Below are 15,351 nucleotides of genomic sequence, written 5' to 3' on the forward strand. Positions count from 1 at the left end.
GTTATATTAAAGCCATAGGAGTTTATAATGATCTGCCAAATAACCTAAAAATTTTAAGCTCTAAGAATTATACTTATAAACTAACAAGGAAAGGTACCCAACCCAAACTCACCGATTTTGATGATTTTCATATATGTTGTAGAACATAAAAAAATAAGAGACACGTATTTTTTTTTATCGGCTAATTTTCACTTTTAAGGGGTAAAAACCTCCCCTAAAGTTAACCCCCAAAAAGCGTTTTTTTTAAATATCTCGGCTTAAAATTAATATTTTTCAATGAAACAAATTGGAGGTTATTTCTTACAAAAAGAGCAAGTATTTCATGGTGATTTGAAGAGTAAGGGTAGCATCCCCTATTTTTTAGGGGTTGAAAACATATATTTTTTGGCATAATTTTATAATAAAAATGTTTAAACCGACTAAAAAAATCGGAAAAAATGTTTAAACATCCTTAATAACAAAATTTAGTTGACGTCTTTCGGTGTTTTCATAAATATTATCCCTAAGGGGGTAAACCACCCCTAACACAAAATAACTGTAAATATGTCATTCAATACATAATATTTCGTAGAAAGTTTGTATATAGAGGTTTTCGAGGTCGCTGATTACAAATCTGTTATCAGATTTTGAAAATTCAAAATGGCGGATCCAATATGGCGGACGGAAATATCGAAAAAAAATTTATATAATAAAAAAGTTTTAAACGACTAAAAAATTTGGAAAAAATTTGTAAACATCTATAATAAACAAATTAAGTTTTTCGGTTTTTTCATAGATACTTCCCCTTAGGGGGGTAAACCACCCCTAACACAAAATAACTATAATTATACTTCAATCCATAATATTTTGTAGAAGGTTTGTATATAGGGGTTTTCGAGATCGCTCTTTACAAATCTGATATCAGATTTTAAAAATACAAAATGGCGAAACCAATGTGGTGGACGAAAATGTCGAAAAAAAATTTTAACTTTCAAAAAAACTTGTTTACAAATGTGTGATCTTTGTAGCCTGTACATGTGAACTAAAGAGCCTTAAACCCTAAACCCCTAAAGAACAAATAGGCTAAATGGTTGTGCATTTTAACCAAACGACTCCAAACCCCTAACCTCCAGACAAGCCGAAGGCCTATGCTTTACCGTAGACACGAGTATAGACATATTACCGATATTTTATTCTATCATTTTGTATGTAACAAATAACGTCTCGTTTTATGTTTCAATCAAAGATTATTTATTTTTCTGCTTTTATAAATTAGCATAATTTCAAAAGTAATTTCATAAATTATAAAGTATTTCATAAATTGCATAATTATATAATTTTATAAATTCAAAAAGTCCACACTTTTTTGCAAATGAAAAAACATAGGTTAATAAAATTAGTTTATCAAACTCTTTTGCGTTTTGTAATAAAATTTAATGTTGTCAAACTTGGGAGTTTTTCATTGTTACAATTATTTCGTAAGCCGAAAGTTTTTTAGATGAATTCTCGAAGTAATGATTATTGTATCTATAGTAAAATATTTACAGTCTGGAATTCCATAATAATACTATTTGCTACGATTTAATGAATTTATCAAAAAATCTAAATTTAATAATAAATATTATTCTAATTATTATTATTATTTTTCATTATCATTGCTATTATCAGTATTACTGTTATTATTGCTATTGCAATTATGCTTATTCTTCTTCTTATTATTATTATTATTATATTACTATGATAATTTTTGTTATTGGTGAAAATACATAAAAGAATATTAATACTCGAACTTCATTTGCAATTAAAGAACACGTTGTTATTGAAAGGGAATTTTATATGCATTCATTAGTTTAATGAATGTTATCGTACATTCAATGATAATTCCACAGATAAATGTCTTTCACTCATAAAAGTTGTTGACAATATGTGCGAATCAGTATGTTCTTTTTTTAGATTGTTTTCATCGAGTGTTTACCTCAGCTGCCTGTGTTATTTTTTAGGCAGTGAGTGAGTTTTGTGGGTATTCTAGTTCGATGCCGGAAAGTACGAATAGTACGTCTTTTTGTTTGTCAGTGGTATCATACAGTTGTAGAAAATTTTCTTTAGTGATTTTATATAGATTTACATTATTCAATTTCAAAGTGAATAAAAGTTGAATAAAACCAAAAATAGAGTTTTCCGAACATCACAAAGTGGAACGAGAATTCTTCTCCAATGCATAAATTAATGATTTGATTCAATTTACATTCACTCGTTTTATTCTGGTAGAAATGTAGCAGTCGTGCCTTACATGCAAAAACACAGCTTGTATAAATTTTACCGCTTGTTTTCATTTTAGATTGAAAAATGAAAATTAATCCGTTAAACGTTCTAAACTTATTATTAGCATACTTTCAAGCGTTAAACATACCAGATAGTGTCACGAATTATCACGAAACAGAGTTGGCCGAAAAAATAAAAGAAATTTTAATAGATGCAACACATGATTTCAACGATGTAGAAATGATTACTGATGACTCTTTGGATTTTCAAGAAGAGTATAAAGACCATAATGCGGAAATAATTGAAGATGAAGTGCAACATCATTTTCCTGATCCGGATATAGCACCAACAAATCAATGTACAGCAGATAATGAAGAACTAGATTTTGAATACAAAAAAGAGCTCTAGAATTTTGGAGAAGTAGCAAAACGAAGCAAAATTTAAGTCTCAAAACAGTGCAAAACAGATTCAAAAAAGTATCATCTATTAGTCAGCTACGTCGTTGGGCTCATTCAATTAATAAAGGTGGCACGTATAGAGAAAAAGTAGCACAAATTTGTCAGTATACCCTGGATAATTTTCAAGCAGCTCTCGACAGTGGTTCAATTATCCATGATGAAGATATAATTCTATGGGCCTTACAAGCTAAAAAAGAAATTGGTTTTGATGATATTAGATTCAAAGCTTCTAAACATTGGTTACTCAAATTTAAGCGAGCACACCGAATAGTTTCTAGGAAAATAAATAAGTTCATAACAAGAAAAACACTAGAAAGTAGTGCAGAACTTACGGCTAAAGCTGAAGCATTTATCGATGACGTTAAATCGTGTATACCAAGGATTGGACTCGAAAATTTGTATAATACAGATCAGAGCGGATTTCAGCTAGAAATGCATTCTGGAAGAACATTAGCAGTAGAAGGAGAAAAGCAAGTGCAATGTCTGGTACAGTCAATTTCAGCAACAACGCATAGTTATACTATACAGCCACTAATATCAGCTACTGGACAACTGTTGTCACCGCTATTTCTTGTTTTAAAGGAACCAAGTGGCAAGTTTGGCCCTATTGTAGAACAAAACATATTTAGACCAGAAAACGTGTACGTGGAAGCATCCAAATCTGGAAAATTAACAACAAGTAAGGGAACTAATAACAATTTTTACATTGTAATATCGTTGATCAGTTAATTAGTAAGTCGTTTAATTGCAGATCACTTCAAAATCTGGTTGGAAAAAATATTTTATCCCTATGTAGGCCATCACTCAATACTATTACTTGATTCTTGGAGTGGTCATTGTGACAAAGTTATAGAAGAAACAATGCCACAAAATAAAATTATTAACATAAAAAAATTCCAACTGGAACCACAGGAAAAATACAACCACTTGATGTCTATGGATTCCGTATTTGGAAAAACTTTGTCCGAACATTTTCTGATAATGTAATGTTAATGGATCATGATATGAATTTACATGTGAGAAATAATATAATTAAACTTCAATCATTGGTTCACAACCAACTGTCTTCACCGAGATATATAGATTTGTTTAAATATTCCTGGTATAAAAGCGGTTACGTCAATGAAAAACCAGATAAATTTGATAATCCTATAGATTTCAGTTTTGGAAAGTCTTGTGCAACACATTGTGAAATAGAAGGGTGCACAAACATTGCAATTGTACGATGTGGTTGGTGCAAAAAAGCATTGTGCTTTAAACACTTTTATGAGGACTATCATTATTGTAAAAACATCGTAAAATAATATATTTTATGCTCAATACAAAAAATGCACTATGGCAAAAGATAAAAGATTGTAGATTATTATTATACTCTAATATTATAAACAAAAATACATTATAAGTTGAATTTACAATAAAGGAATTTCAATAACATTCTGATAACAATTTCTACGGAAATTATAAAACTGCTTCACACACAGAATTTTCTTGTTTACAAATTTAGGAATTTGAGGTGGTTTGGTTAAAAAGCACAACCATTTAGCCTATTTGTTCTTTAGGGGTTTAGGGTTTAAGGCTCTTTAGTTCACATGTACAGGCTACAAAGATCACACATTTATAACAAGTTTTTATGAAAGTTAAAATTTTTTTTCGACATTTTCGTCCACCACATTGGTTCCGCCATTTTGAATTTTCAAAATCTGATATCAGATTTGCAAAGAGCGATCTCGAAAACCCTTATATACAAACCTTCTACAAAATATTATGGATTGAAGTATACTTATAGTTATTTTGTGTTAGGGGTGGTTTACCCCCTAAAGGGTAGTATCTATGAAAAAATCGAAAAACTTAATTTGTTTATTATAGATGTTTACAAATTTTTTCCAATTTTTTTAGTCGTTTAAAACTTTTTTATTATATAAAATTTTTTTTCGATATTTCCGTCCGCCATATTGGTTCCGCCATTTTGAATTTTCAAAATCTGATAACAGATTTGTAATCAGCGACCTCGAAAACCTCTATATACAAATTTTCTACGAAATATTATGTATTGAATTACATATTTACAGTTATTTTGTGTTAGGGGTGGTTTACCCCCTTAGGGATAATATTTATGAAAACACCGAAAGACGTCAACTAAATTTTGTTATTAAGGATCTTTAAACATTTTTTCCAATTTTTTTTAGTCGGTTTAAACATTTTTATTATAAAATTATGCCAAAAAATATGTTTTCAACCCCTAAAAAATAGGGGATGCTACCCTTACTCTTCAAATCACCATGAAATACTTGCTCTTTTTGTAAGAAATAACCTCCAATTTGTTTCATTGAAAAATATTAATTTTAAGCCGAGATATTTAAAAAAAACGCTTTTTGGGGGTTAACTTTAGGGGAGGTTTTTACCCCTTAAAAGTGAAAATTAGCCGATAAAAAAAAATACGTGTCTCTTATTTTTTTATGTTCTACAACATATATGAAAATCATCAAAATCGGTGAGTTCGGGTTGGGTACCTTTCCTTGTAAGAGAATGGGTTAAGTTTCACATGTAAAAGAAAAATCTTCTTTTTTATAAAATTAATAAGAAATATTGATAATGTATTTATAAATTGCTATGTATTCTGTATACAAATTTTATTAAAACGTTATTAATCAATCTTTCATATTGTAAAACTGTTAAAGTGTAAGTTAGGTACTACATATCTTGAAATAGATTTTATTTTAGTTATAAGGAACTATAGTTAGTAAGTATACCGGCCTCGCGAACAGGTAACTGCGTTTACCTCTGCGGGAATTTTACTATTATGTAAATAATATGTAATTTTTTGTCTGGTTAATAAAATAAAAAAAAAATATATATATATATATATATATATATATATATATATATATATATATATATATATATCTGTGTGGCCACACAGCACCCACTCGCACACACACACGCGCGCGCGCACATATACAAACCTAACGCGCACGCGCACGTGAAGACTCCAGCGTTAGTGCCTCGAACGACGCGGCCCGGATTAGATCTCGGTTTTTCCAGCCGGGCCGAGCGCATTTGAACAATTAAGTCATCCGCATCGAGGAGGCAGTAAAACGCTCGGGCCCGCGCTCGAACCCTTTTATTGCGGTCATCCGCACCTCGACGCGGGCGGCTAAAGCTCGCCGGCGCGGGTATTCCCTGGCGTAATAAAACATTAAATGGCCGGCCGTTTGGACCAGCTGCCCTCGCCACCGACGCGCTATCCGGACCGCGCGTGCTGCGTCCCTGCCAATCCGATCGGCGATCGGTACAGGAGGCGGAACGATCGAGACCTTCGACGGTCGACGCTGGAGCCGACCAGAAACAGTTCAACTGGAGCCACGACACGAGTCGCATCACCTCCAGATCTTGTCACGCAAATCAACGACAAATAAAACGACCGCTCCGAAACATCAAGTTCCGCGTTATTCGATTTCTTCACCTCACATTCTCCTTCACTCTCCTGCGTGACCTCACTCCCAAAGTGGTGATCTCGACGTGATCTGGCAGTGCGACGTACGTAAACGCACATCCACCGGACGAATTCAACTGGCGAGCATCGGCGCGAATAGTGCGAGTTCAGTGAAGATAAGAAAAAATGGCAGAATCAGCGACGCAGAACGCCTCGAACACCGAAGCGCAGCAGCAGTCAGTCACCGATTTCCTGCTGGAAGTCAGCCGGATTGCCTTCCGTGCGCCTCCACGTGTGCCAGACGAGCCCGAGATGTGGTTTAGCCAGTTGGAGCACAGTTTCGCCAGCGGAGAAATTTCCAGCGAAGCCAGCAAGTTCAGTTACCTCTGTAGCAGCTTGGATCCGCGGTACTCAGTGGTCATCAAGGACCTGATCATCACTCCGCCGACTGAGACGCCTTACACGACGACGAAGGAGGAACTCCTTAAGCGGCTGAACGTGTCGCAAGATGCCAAGACGCGGAGGCTGCTGGAAGACCAAGTGCTCGGCGACCGTAAGCCTTCGGAATTTCTACGCCATTTGCGCGGACTCGGCGGCACAGGCGTCTCCGAGTCGCTACTACGCACGCTGTGGCTCTGTCGTTTACCTACGAATGTGCAGTTGATTCTGGCCACGCAGCAGGATACGCCGCTTGACAAAACTGCACAACTCGCCGACAGCATCGTGGAGACGATACGCGGCGCGCCAGCAGTACACCAGCCGCAGATCGCCGCAGAGACGCCGCAGCCCAACTTGCTGCTCGAGGCGCTGACGACGCAGATCGCTCAATTCACGACAGTTTTTATATATTAATGTATTCTTATAGTATGAGAGAGGTCCATGATACCAGGTAGTGGAAAGTCATTTTAATAATAAAAGTTTGTATAGAATAATAAATATATTCAGATTATAAGTCAGGATGAGAATATTGCATTAATTATTGCATATATTCTATGTCACAATATGAATAAATAAATCCGCTTTGATTTTTACAAATAAAATTTTGAATAGATACGCTTAAATTTGCGTTATCTCTTTTAGTTCGAGAATTTTACAAGTATTTGACAAGTCTTTAATTTTATTATATGTATAGGACTGATACGCTTTAAGATGCGATATCGTGCCTAACTCTAAATTTTATAAGTATATAAAAGATTCGGAATAATTCTAAGTTTTTCTCTCTGATACGCGTAAATTGCGTATCAGGTTTGACAGGCTAAAGTTATAAGTCTTTTGAAAATAGAAAAATTTTACAAGTTCGAGAAATATTCGAAATAATTCTAAGTCTTTTATCTTCTCAAGGCGTAATTTGTTCGTGAGAAGAGACTAGTCGCATAAGTTGCGCTGGAGCTAGTGAGCTGGTACAGGCTTTGCCTTTTATAGGCTATGGAGAGAGCGGGGATCGAGCCACCGGAAAAACTCTCAAATTCATACATGCACACATACATACACACCTATATACAAAAATCATTCATACATGTATAATTCTATACGCGCGCCGCGCTGCTGCTCGCTCGCTACTCCTACTCGTATTGCAATTGCGCCGCTGCGCTCGCCGCTCGCTCTATATAGATATATACGCGCGTGTTGCGCGCTCTCCCCGCTTTCTGCTGCTTCCTGATGCTTCCTGCTGCTGCCGCTGGCTCGCTCGTGGCGCTGCTGGTGTTGCGCTCAGCTGTTTGCTTTGGCGCAGAATTAAACGCGCGTATAATTTAAACAAAATATTCAGTAAATTTTAGTTTTTTAGTTTTTTTGCGGAGCTTGTACGGGTTGTTACACACTATTTACATTTTGCCCATATCTATATGTTCGAAAATTAGTTTGATATGCGGAGAGAGAGCGAGAAGGTTCGAGAGCTTGTTATCTTAATTTCAAATTCGACGTTTTCGCTAGCCCACACGGCACCAATGAGGTTGCCATGGCAACGAGCGCTCGCTCGCTCCTACTCTGTCTCTCTCCGCCTGTTTCGCGAGCGGTCTTCTGCCGCTTTCGCTGATTTGTGTTGTTTAGTTTTCGTATTGCTGAAGCGCTGTGAGGACTCGCCTCACAGTGTCGACCGTTAAACAATATCGTTTGTTAACGCGTCGGTGCTCTAACACTCTTCTAATACTCTTCAATTTTCCATAGTCAATACATTTGTAATCACACTCTTTTCTTTTCAATAAACATCAATAGTTTGACGGTATACATAGTATACCTTTTCATCTCAAATTTAAAGAGCGTGTTATTATTTTCACATTAATTGTTTTGATCCGCAAGTCTCTATCAAATTCGAGAGACTATAAATAAAAAACATATATATATATATATATATATATATATATATATATATATATATATATATATATATATATATATATATATATATATATATATATATATATATATATAATTAGAGATATTTTATTTGTTTATAATTAATGTATATATATCTACATCTATTATTATATAAAAGTAAACGTAATGTACCTGTGTACTCTGAAGCCATTCAATTTCGGCCTCAATATTTAGGCCTCAAAATTTGCAGGCCTTTACAGATTTGGATCTTAAAATTTACGACTATATATATATATATATATATATATTGTCGCAAAGACTAGAGAAATGTACAAATATTGCACTATTATATAAAAGTAAACTTAATGTACCTGTGTGCTTTAAAGCCATTCACCTCTTTTCTCAATAACCGACATATTTTATTTGTTTATTAATTATTTAATATTTCATGATATACAATATTTTTTGTATATATCTTATTTGAATCATCATTATTTTTAGTTTCATATTTTTTCCATGTATTGAATTGGGATTAATGTTGCACGTTGATCTTCATTTATCTTCATTTATATTTAATGGTAATTTAAAAATTACATGCGAAGTTTTTCCATTTATTAATAAATTTGCTGCTATTACCAGTGCATGCTACAGGTAAAACACTTATTTTTTCATTATTCAAATGAGTGATAATTGTATTTAGTAAGTAGCTTTTTCCACTACCTCCAGGTCCATCAATAAAGAAACACTTAATTTGATTAGCTTTATTAATGACACTATATAATATAAGCTATTTTCGAATAAACAACGTAACATTTTCGATGCAGTAATAAATAATGATTGATTTTCAATTTTTTTTTGTTGCATAAAATTCTTCATAATTGGTTTCCTCAACATCCTTACTAAAATTAGGTAAATTGAAATCAGTCAGTGTATACCTTTGATTTGTTAAAATAGATTCGATATGTTCACCTATTTCTTTAGTTAAGAATGAACTGTAAAAATATGCTTTATATTTTTCAAACAATTCTTTAACGTTCACTGGGTGATGAAAAACACATATATAACCAAACAGGTTGCACAGAGCTTTAGGAAAATCACTGTTTATGACTTCTTCTAAGCATTTGTCCCATACTTCATCGGTGGTTATTAATTTTCTAGCTACAACTACTTCATGAAATGTTGTTTATGTAACATTTTTTAATGCTTTTAATTCTTCATAAGATTGAGCCCCTTTTACATGTAATAATGATAATCATAAAAAAAATCTTTCACGATCCTTCGGATTTACAAAATACATTCTACTTATAATTGGCTTCCAAACTTTGTTCTTGGTGTCCATTTCTTTGTTTTTTCATTGAGCACGTAAAAATATGGTATATCAACATACAAGTACTGTCTAGCTTGCGGATCGTTTGCATTTAGTTCAAACCATGCAGTCAAAGTTGTGTTTAAGTTTTTATTAATCAACTCTTCTTCTGATCCTTCCTTAAAGAATACACATTGTTTATTTTTTAAATGTACAGCTTATCGGTAAATTATGTATGATAAAACGTACATTGAATATTGTAGTAGACGATACATTGCTTCTGGAGGGCTTACATATCTTGTATTAAAATAGTGTTTTATTTCATCGTATTTGAAATTTTCTTCTTCACATTCGTTTTCATTATTACCTTGACTCATTTTTGAAAATGCACAATCATGACCCTTATAACAATATTTAAATAAATATTTGACACATTGAATAGTTGAACATACTTCAACATTAATATGACAATTAAATTTCAACAATAAATAAGGATTGCATGGAGCTACAAATCAATTATCAGCTATATTGTTTTTAATGAAACGAATTTGTTTTCCATTGTCACTTCGTCTATAAAGAGGATATCCAGTATTATTAAAAGTAGTTTGCTCATTAAATTTTTTCGAAAAGATTTTGGTACATTTTTTTGTTTCGCTATTCATACATGGTGAATTTAAATTATTTTCACCACAAGGGCCATGTATCATTGATTGCTAAACGATATTATGTAACCTTGGATATTTTATTTCATCAGGTATTTTTGCACTTATAAATTTATCAACATCATCTGCATTGTTCAGTTTATGATTTTTATGAATAAAAGCCAACAAGTGCATATGTGGTAAACCTCTTTTCTGAAACTTAATTACATAAGTATATGTAATGCATTTTCCAAAAATGTTTTTTTAAGGATTTCATTTAATAATTCATTAACTTTTGCATTAAAAACTTTTGCTACTAAATCAGGTCTATCAATAGATCTTCATTTTTTCTCAAATTTTGTTTAATTTTCTTCTATTTTGGGTTACATGTCATGGCAATAAAAGAACTGGTTTACCATACTTTCGAACTATCGTCATTGCATCTGAAAAGTTTTGTTGTAACGATCGTGGACTTCCTGAAAATGTTAAAGGTAATATAAGCATTTTTCCAATTTTCACGTTGTCATCTTTGCTTTTATTTTGTAAATGATCCATGACACCTTTATATAAATCTGTCCTTAATTGGTGTTGATTTTTATTTGAAAAAAATAATTGTGAACCTTCAACTTTTACACAAGCATCAACAATGTATTGTTGAGTTAATTTTCCTAAATTTAAGTAAAGATTAAAATCATTTATAATGCTGAATTTATGACAATCAAATTGTAGCATTGAAATATTGTTTTTGTTATTTTTATTTTTCATATTGGGCATCCATCCAAAACCTCTATTAGGATATATAAGTGGATATGACATAGGATCTACATGTTTACTAATGTACGGTGTATTATTAGGAGCCCTATATTTTGAATATATACACACATTTCGCATCTTCTGGTGGTTGACCATTTTCACCTACAAATACCACAGCTACTTCATTACATTTAGCTGCGTTATATCTACGTTTATCATGATTAGAATTGCGTGTTAAATACATCATAATTTCTTTATTATTTAACTCAACGTTGTTTTCTTTTTCGAACGATTTTGTTCTTCCATTTCGACTTCGTGCATCATTTTGTAAGATTTAGCGTATATGTTTACTTGTCGAAAAAAATGATCTTATTCTTTTAATAGCATTAGAGAACATGAAACATTACTTTGTAATCGTGATTGCGAGGCCATTTCATTATCAATGATGTATAGTTGCCCATATCTCCTGGCTTCGTTTTCGTCTGGATGTAAGGTATAAATATTGTGGTGTAACGTTGTGGCCTTGCTAGCGCGAAATCGGATAAGTGTGTCCCACCGAGCTTAGGGACCGACGCGCAAGGCTACCACATTAACAAAAGGATCGTCGGGTGACGACGTCCTTCTGTGCTCGGCTTATTTATGAATAGAAGCAAGGGTTTTAGCATGCACAATAATGACAGCATAAGTCCTCAGCCATGTCCCTCACTTCTTCTTTGTGCTTCGCCACCACCACTAATGAAAAATCGTCAGCAAAGCTTACTACTGTTGCTCCTTCGGGTAATTCCAGTCTTAGTACCCCATCCTACATGAGAGAGAGAGAGAGAGAGAGAGAGAGAGAGAGAGAGAGAGAGAAAGAGAGAGAGACGTAATATTATTAAATCTAGGCTTTGTTTTTCTTTACGATTTTGCTTTCTCCTAAAAGAAGTTTTGTAATAGTGAAATTTTTAACTTAAATTTAATTATATACAAAAATATAAAAGTTTTTTTATTCAAACTCGGTTGGAAATCTATTTTGAGGTGTTTTCTCATATTATCTCCTTACAAACAACATCACATTTTCTCATATTATCTCATTACAAACTATATGAGGATGCTAAAATATTTTAATAATATATTCTATACAAGTTAATATAATTTTGATTATTTTAATTGTTTAAAATATGCTTCACAATAAATTATAATAACCCTTATTGACCTAATTTAATAATAATAAGATATAAATAAGCCAAGACCTTTTCCGCATCAAAAATGCGATAAAAAAATGACTAGAAAATTACGTTTTTTTTTTAAATTGAAAAGTAGACTTGAAAAGTGTTTAAATTTTGGTCTGGCCAGATTCTAAAAGAGTACAATTAAAAGTACCCGCCTATGAGTTGCTAGATCTGTTCAAGCATGAATAACAAAGTTTTTCGCGCTTAAAGTTGACAGACAAAGACGGACAAATTGGGTCAATAAGTATATTTGAATTATTTGTTATTTTATTATTATATATTTTTTTTTATTTTAGAGATCATTTGCCTGATTTTTCACAATTCAATCAAAATGTCAAGAATGGTTCCTTGAACTTGGATGCCGAAAAAACGTTGTTGTTTTGTGAACTTTATACAGACAAATGGTTATTAAAAAAGCCCTGTATTTTTCCAATGACAAGGTAAACGTTCTATTTAAATGATAATATATTTAAAAAATAAACCATTACATAATTATTTATAATTTTAGTTCGAATACCTTGGGTATAGGTATATCATCAGATGAATTGGGATATCTTATTTTTCACAGTACTCAAACTGAATTGTATGACGAAAATAATATCATTTTTTTTTTGCGCTTACTTTGGTTACAAGCAAAAATATTTTTATATCAAGGCGAAGCTGATATTTCTATCAGGACTTTGGAACTAGTAAGTACATTCTTTTAAATTTAAAAAAGATATCTTTCATATTTTATATATTTTACTAGCATTTAAGACTTCTCTCGCATGTACTTGCTCAGTTTCATCAATTTAATATTACTGAACCCTTAGTAACATTCAATTATGAGGAGATCCGTATCTGGACAGATATGCGATGACATAGAACTAGAAAAGTTGTCCTGTATTTAAAAAAATGGTACAACTTTGACAAAAAAGTGCAGAGAAACAGAGTTTAGCCCGTGGGAAAGTTAAGGAGATAATGCGCTCAGCTGTTCTGTTGGTTCTACGAAATGTTTCTAGTTTAGTGTGTCGTTTTTTATAACACTCTCTATAACAGTCTTTTTTTTACCCCACTGTCATTCGAGCGCGCTAACGCTAATTTTCCTGCGCATACACCCATCTTGCGCATTGGCTGATTGCCGAATAAGGATCTTTAATAATCATCAAACGTGATGATCGCGGTCAATCCTACGTTTTAGAAAAATCCTAGTGCATGCGAGACTCTAGGTGTTGCGCACCTGTGTTGGGAGGCACAGCGTCGCAATTGGCATCCCTTGTAGGGATTCGCGATCATCGAAAGGGAGAGGTAAAGTGTTTTCGCGAGTGTTAGTGTAAAGTGCGCGGAGTGTGAGCGACGAAAAGATGCGCAGCGGGCCACGAGGCAAGCTGCTGACGTCTTTTCATGTGGAGAGAGACGGCGAGGAAAGCTCAGCGATCAGTCGTCAGCTGTTGAAGTCGCACCATGTTGTGCGATGAATCAGATGACGAAACGGCCGTTCGTAGTGGGACTCGGAGTAGAGCCCAACGATAAACGTGATAGCGTGGGAAGCTCTACCGTGTCCCACGAGATGTGCTGCGACGCGTGCGTTCTAGCGACAGCGAGTCAGCCAACGGCGACGACTGGCAGAAGTACGTCATAAGCGTCGTCGGCGGGGCTCGCGAGTAAAGCTTTTCGACGAAAGTCGGAAACGAGGAGACTCCTCGGTCTCGTTGTCGAGTGACAATGAGAGCCAAGAGAGATCTTCGAGTTTGTGCTCGAGTGAGAGAGACAGTGTGTGTACTGTGATCGCGAGGTGCGAACGGCCAGGTTACTTGCGGTTGTCCGAAAGGACGATAGCAAGAAGCGCGGCCTGCGCAACCTCCAGCACAGTCAGTGACGTGGCCGAGAGAGATGTGTTGCGAGGAGGCTCGGGCTCAAGCATAGACGTCAGCATAGACAGCGGCTATGCGAGCCGAGTGGAGTGTCGATCGCAGCGAGAGAGACGCTCGTGTGAGAGAGTTGGAAGAATGCGGACTCACTCTTGAGGATGCGAGAGCTCGAGTCTTTGAGGAGGAGCTTTCTGTAGCTTGGCGAGAAGCTTACGAGGAAGCCCTCCTGGAAGCTCGAGCGAAGCTGCGGGACGAGTTAGCCACGCTAGAGCATGAGCGGCGGCTGCAACGAGTCCGTGAGGAGGCGAGGGAGACGGCGCGAGAGCAGGTACGGTTCGAGGCGATAGAGCAGACGCGTAAAATGGAGGGAGAGCGAATAGGGCGAAAGCCATGTTGCTAGCCCCAGTCAAAACGACTGATTCAGTTCGCCCAGCTACTCTAGACCAGCTGAGAGGCAGACGTCTGTGTTCACGAGTGAATTTGGTGACGCGGACAAAGAGTTGCTAGAGCCAGAGCGCCGAAACGGTGCCGACGCCGCGTCTCTTGGGGCAACTCTGGAGGTCGGCCGAGTATGCAACGGAGCTGTGTGAGCTCGGTGAGGAGTCGGAGGAGGAGAGTGGACAAGGAGAGAAGAGTGCGGAAGAGGAGTCGGAGGAGGAGAGTGAGAGGAGAGAGAAAAGTGCGTCGAGAAAGAGACGGAGACAGAGAGGTTTGCTGAGCAGTGACAGCGAGCTCGAAGTTAACTCGATCTGCGAGTCTAACTCAGCGAACCTGACATTATCCGAACGCCGGAAAAGATCAGCCGACTCGCTCAGGGCTTTGGAGTTCCTGAAGCATTGGGAGCTCCAGTTTCGGGCGAGAGTGATCACGAGGAGGCGGAGGAGTTCTTTGATCGACTGTGTGAGTGCAGAGTAGCGTTAGCGGTGCAAACCGCGAGCTGCTAGCGGTGTTTCCGTGCATTTTCAAGTTGCAGGCAAGCCGCTGGTATCGGGCGAAGAGAAAAGCCTGCGAACATGAGAGATGTTCTGCCGGGCCTTTCGTCGCCGATACATGGTTCCGTATTGTCGGGAGGATTTGGAGAAGATCTGCGCAAGCGAACGCAGCACAGAGAAGAGAAGATCGCGGCGTATATCGCGAAGTCT

General features: G+C 35.7%; 1 protein-coding gene across 2 annotated transcripts in view; it reads left to right on the forward strand.

The window, feature by feature from the left end:
- Positions 1-15,351, forward strand: part of LOC100680122 — a 138,405-nt gene extending 123,054 nt beyond the window's left edge. Inside the window, exons 5-6 of one of the 2 annotated variants that reach the window (XM_031932767.2) lie at positions 12,656-12,799; positions 12,868-15,351. In XM_031932767.2, the coding sequence (XP_031788627.1) occupies positions 12,656-12,799; positions 12,868-13,066 (343 nt within the window). In that variant the 3' untranslated portion in view covers positions 13,067-15,351. The remainder of the gene's footprint in view (positions 1-12,655; positions 12,800-12,867) is intronic. The other variant, XM_031932772.2, reaches the window with a different exon arrangement.

Source organism: Nasonia vitripennis (assembly GCF_009193385.2).
Source record: "Nasonia vitripennis strain AsymCx chromosome 1 unlocalized genomic scaffold, Nvit_psr_1.1 chr1_random0008, whole genome shotgun sequence".
Taxonomy (NCBI): Eukaryota; Metazoa; Arthropoda; class Insecta; order Hymenoptera; family Pteromalidae; genus Nasonia; species Nasonia vitripennis.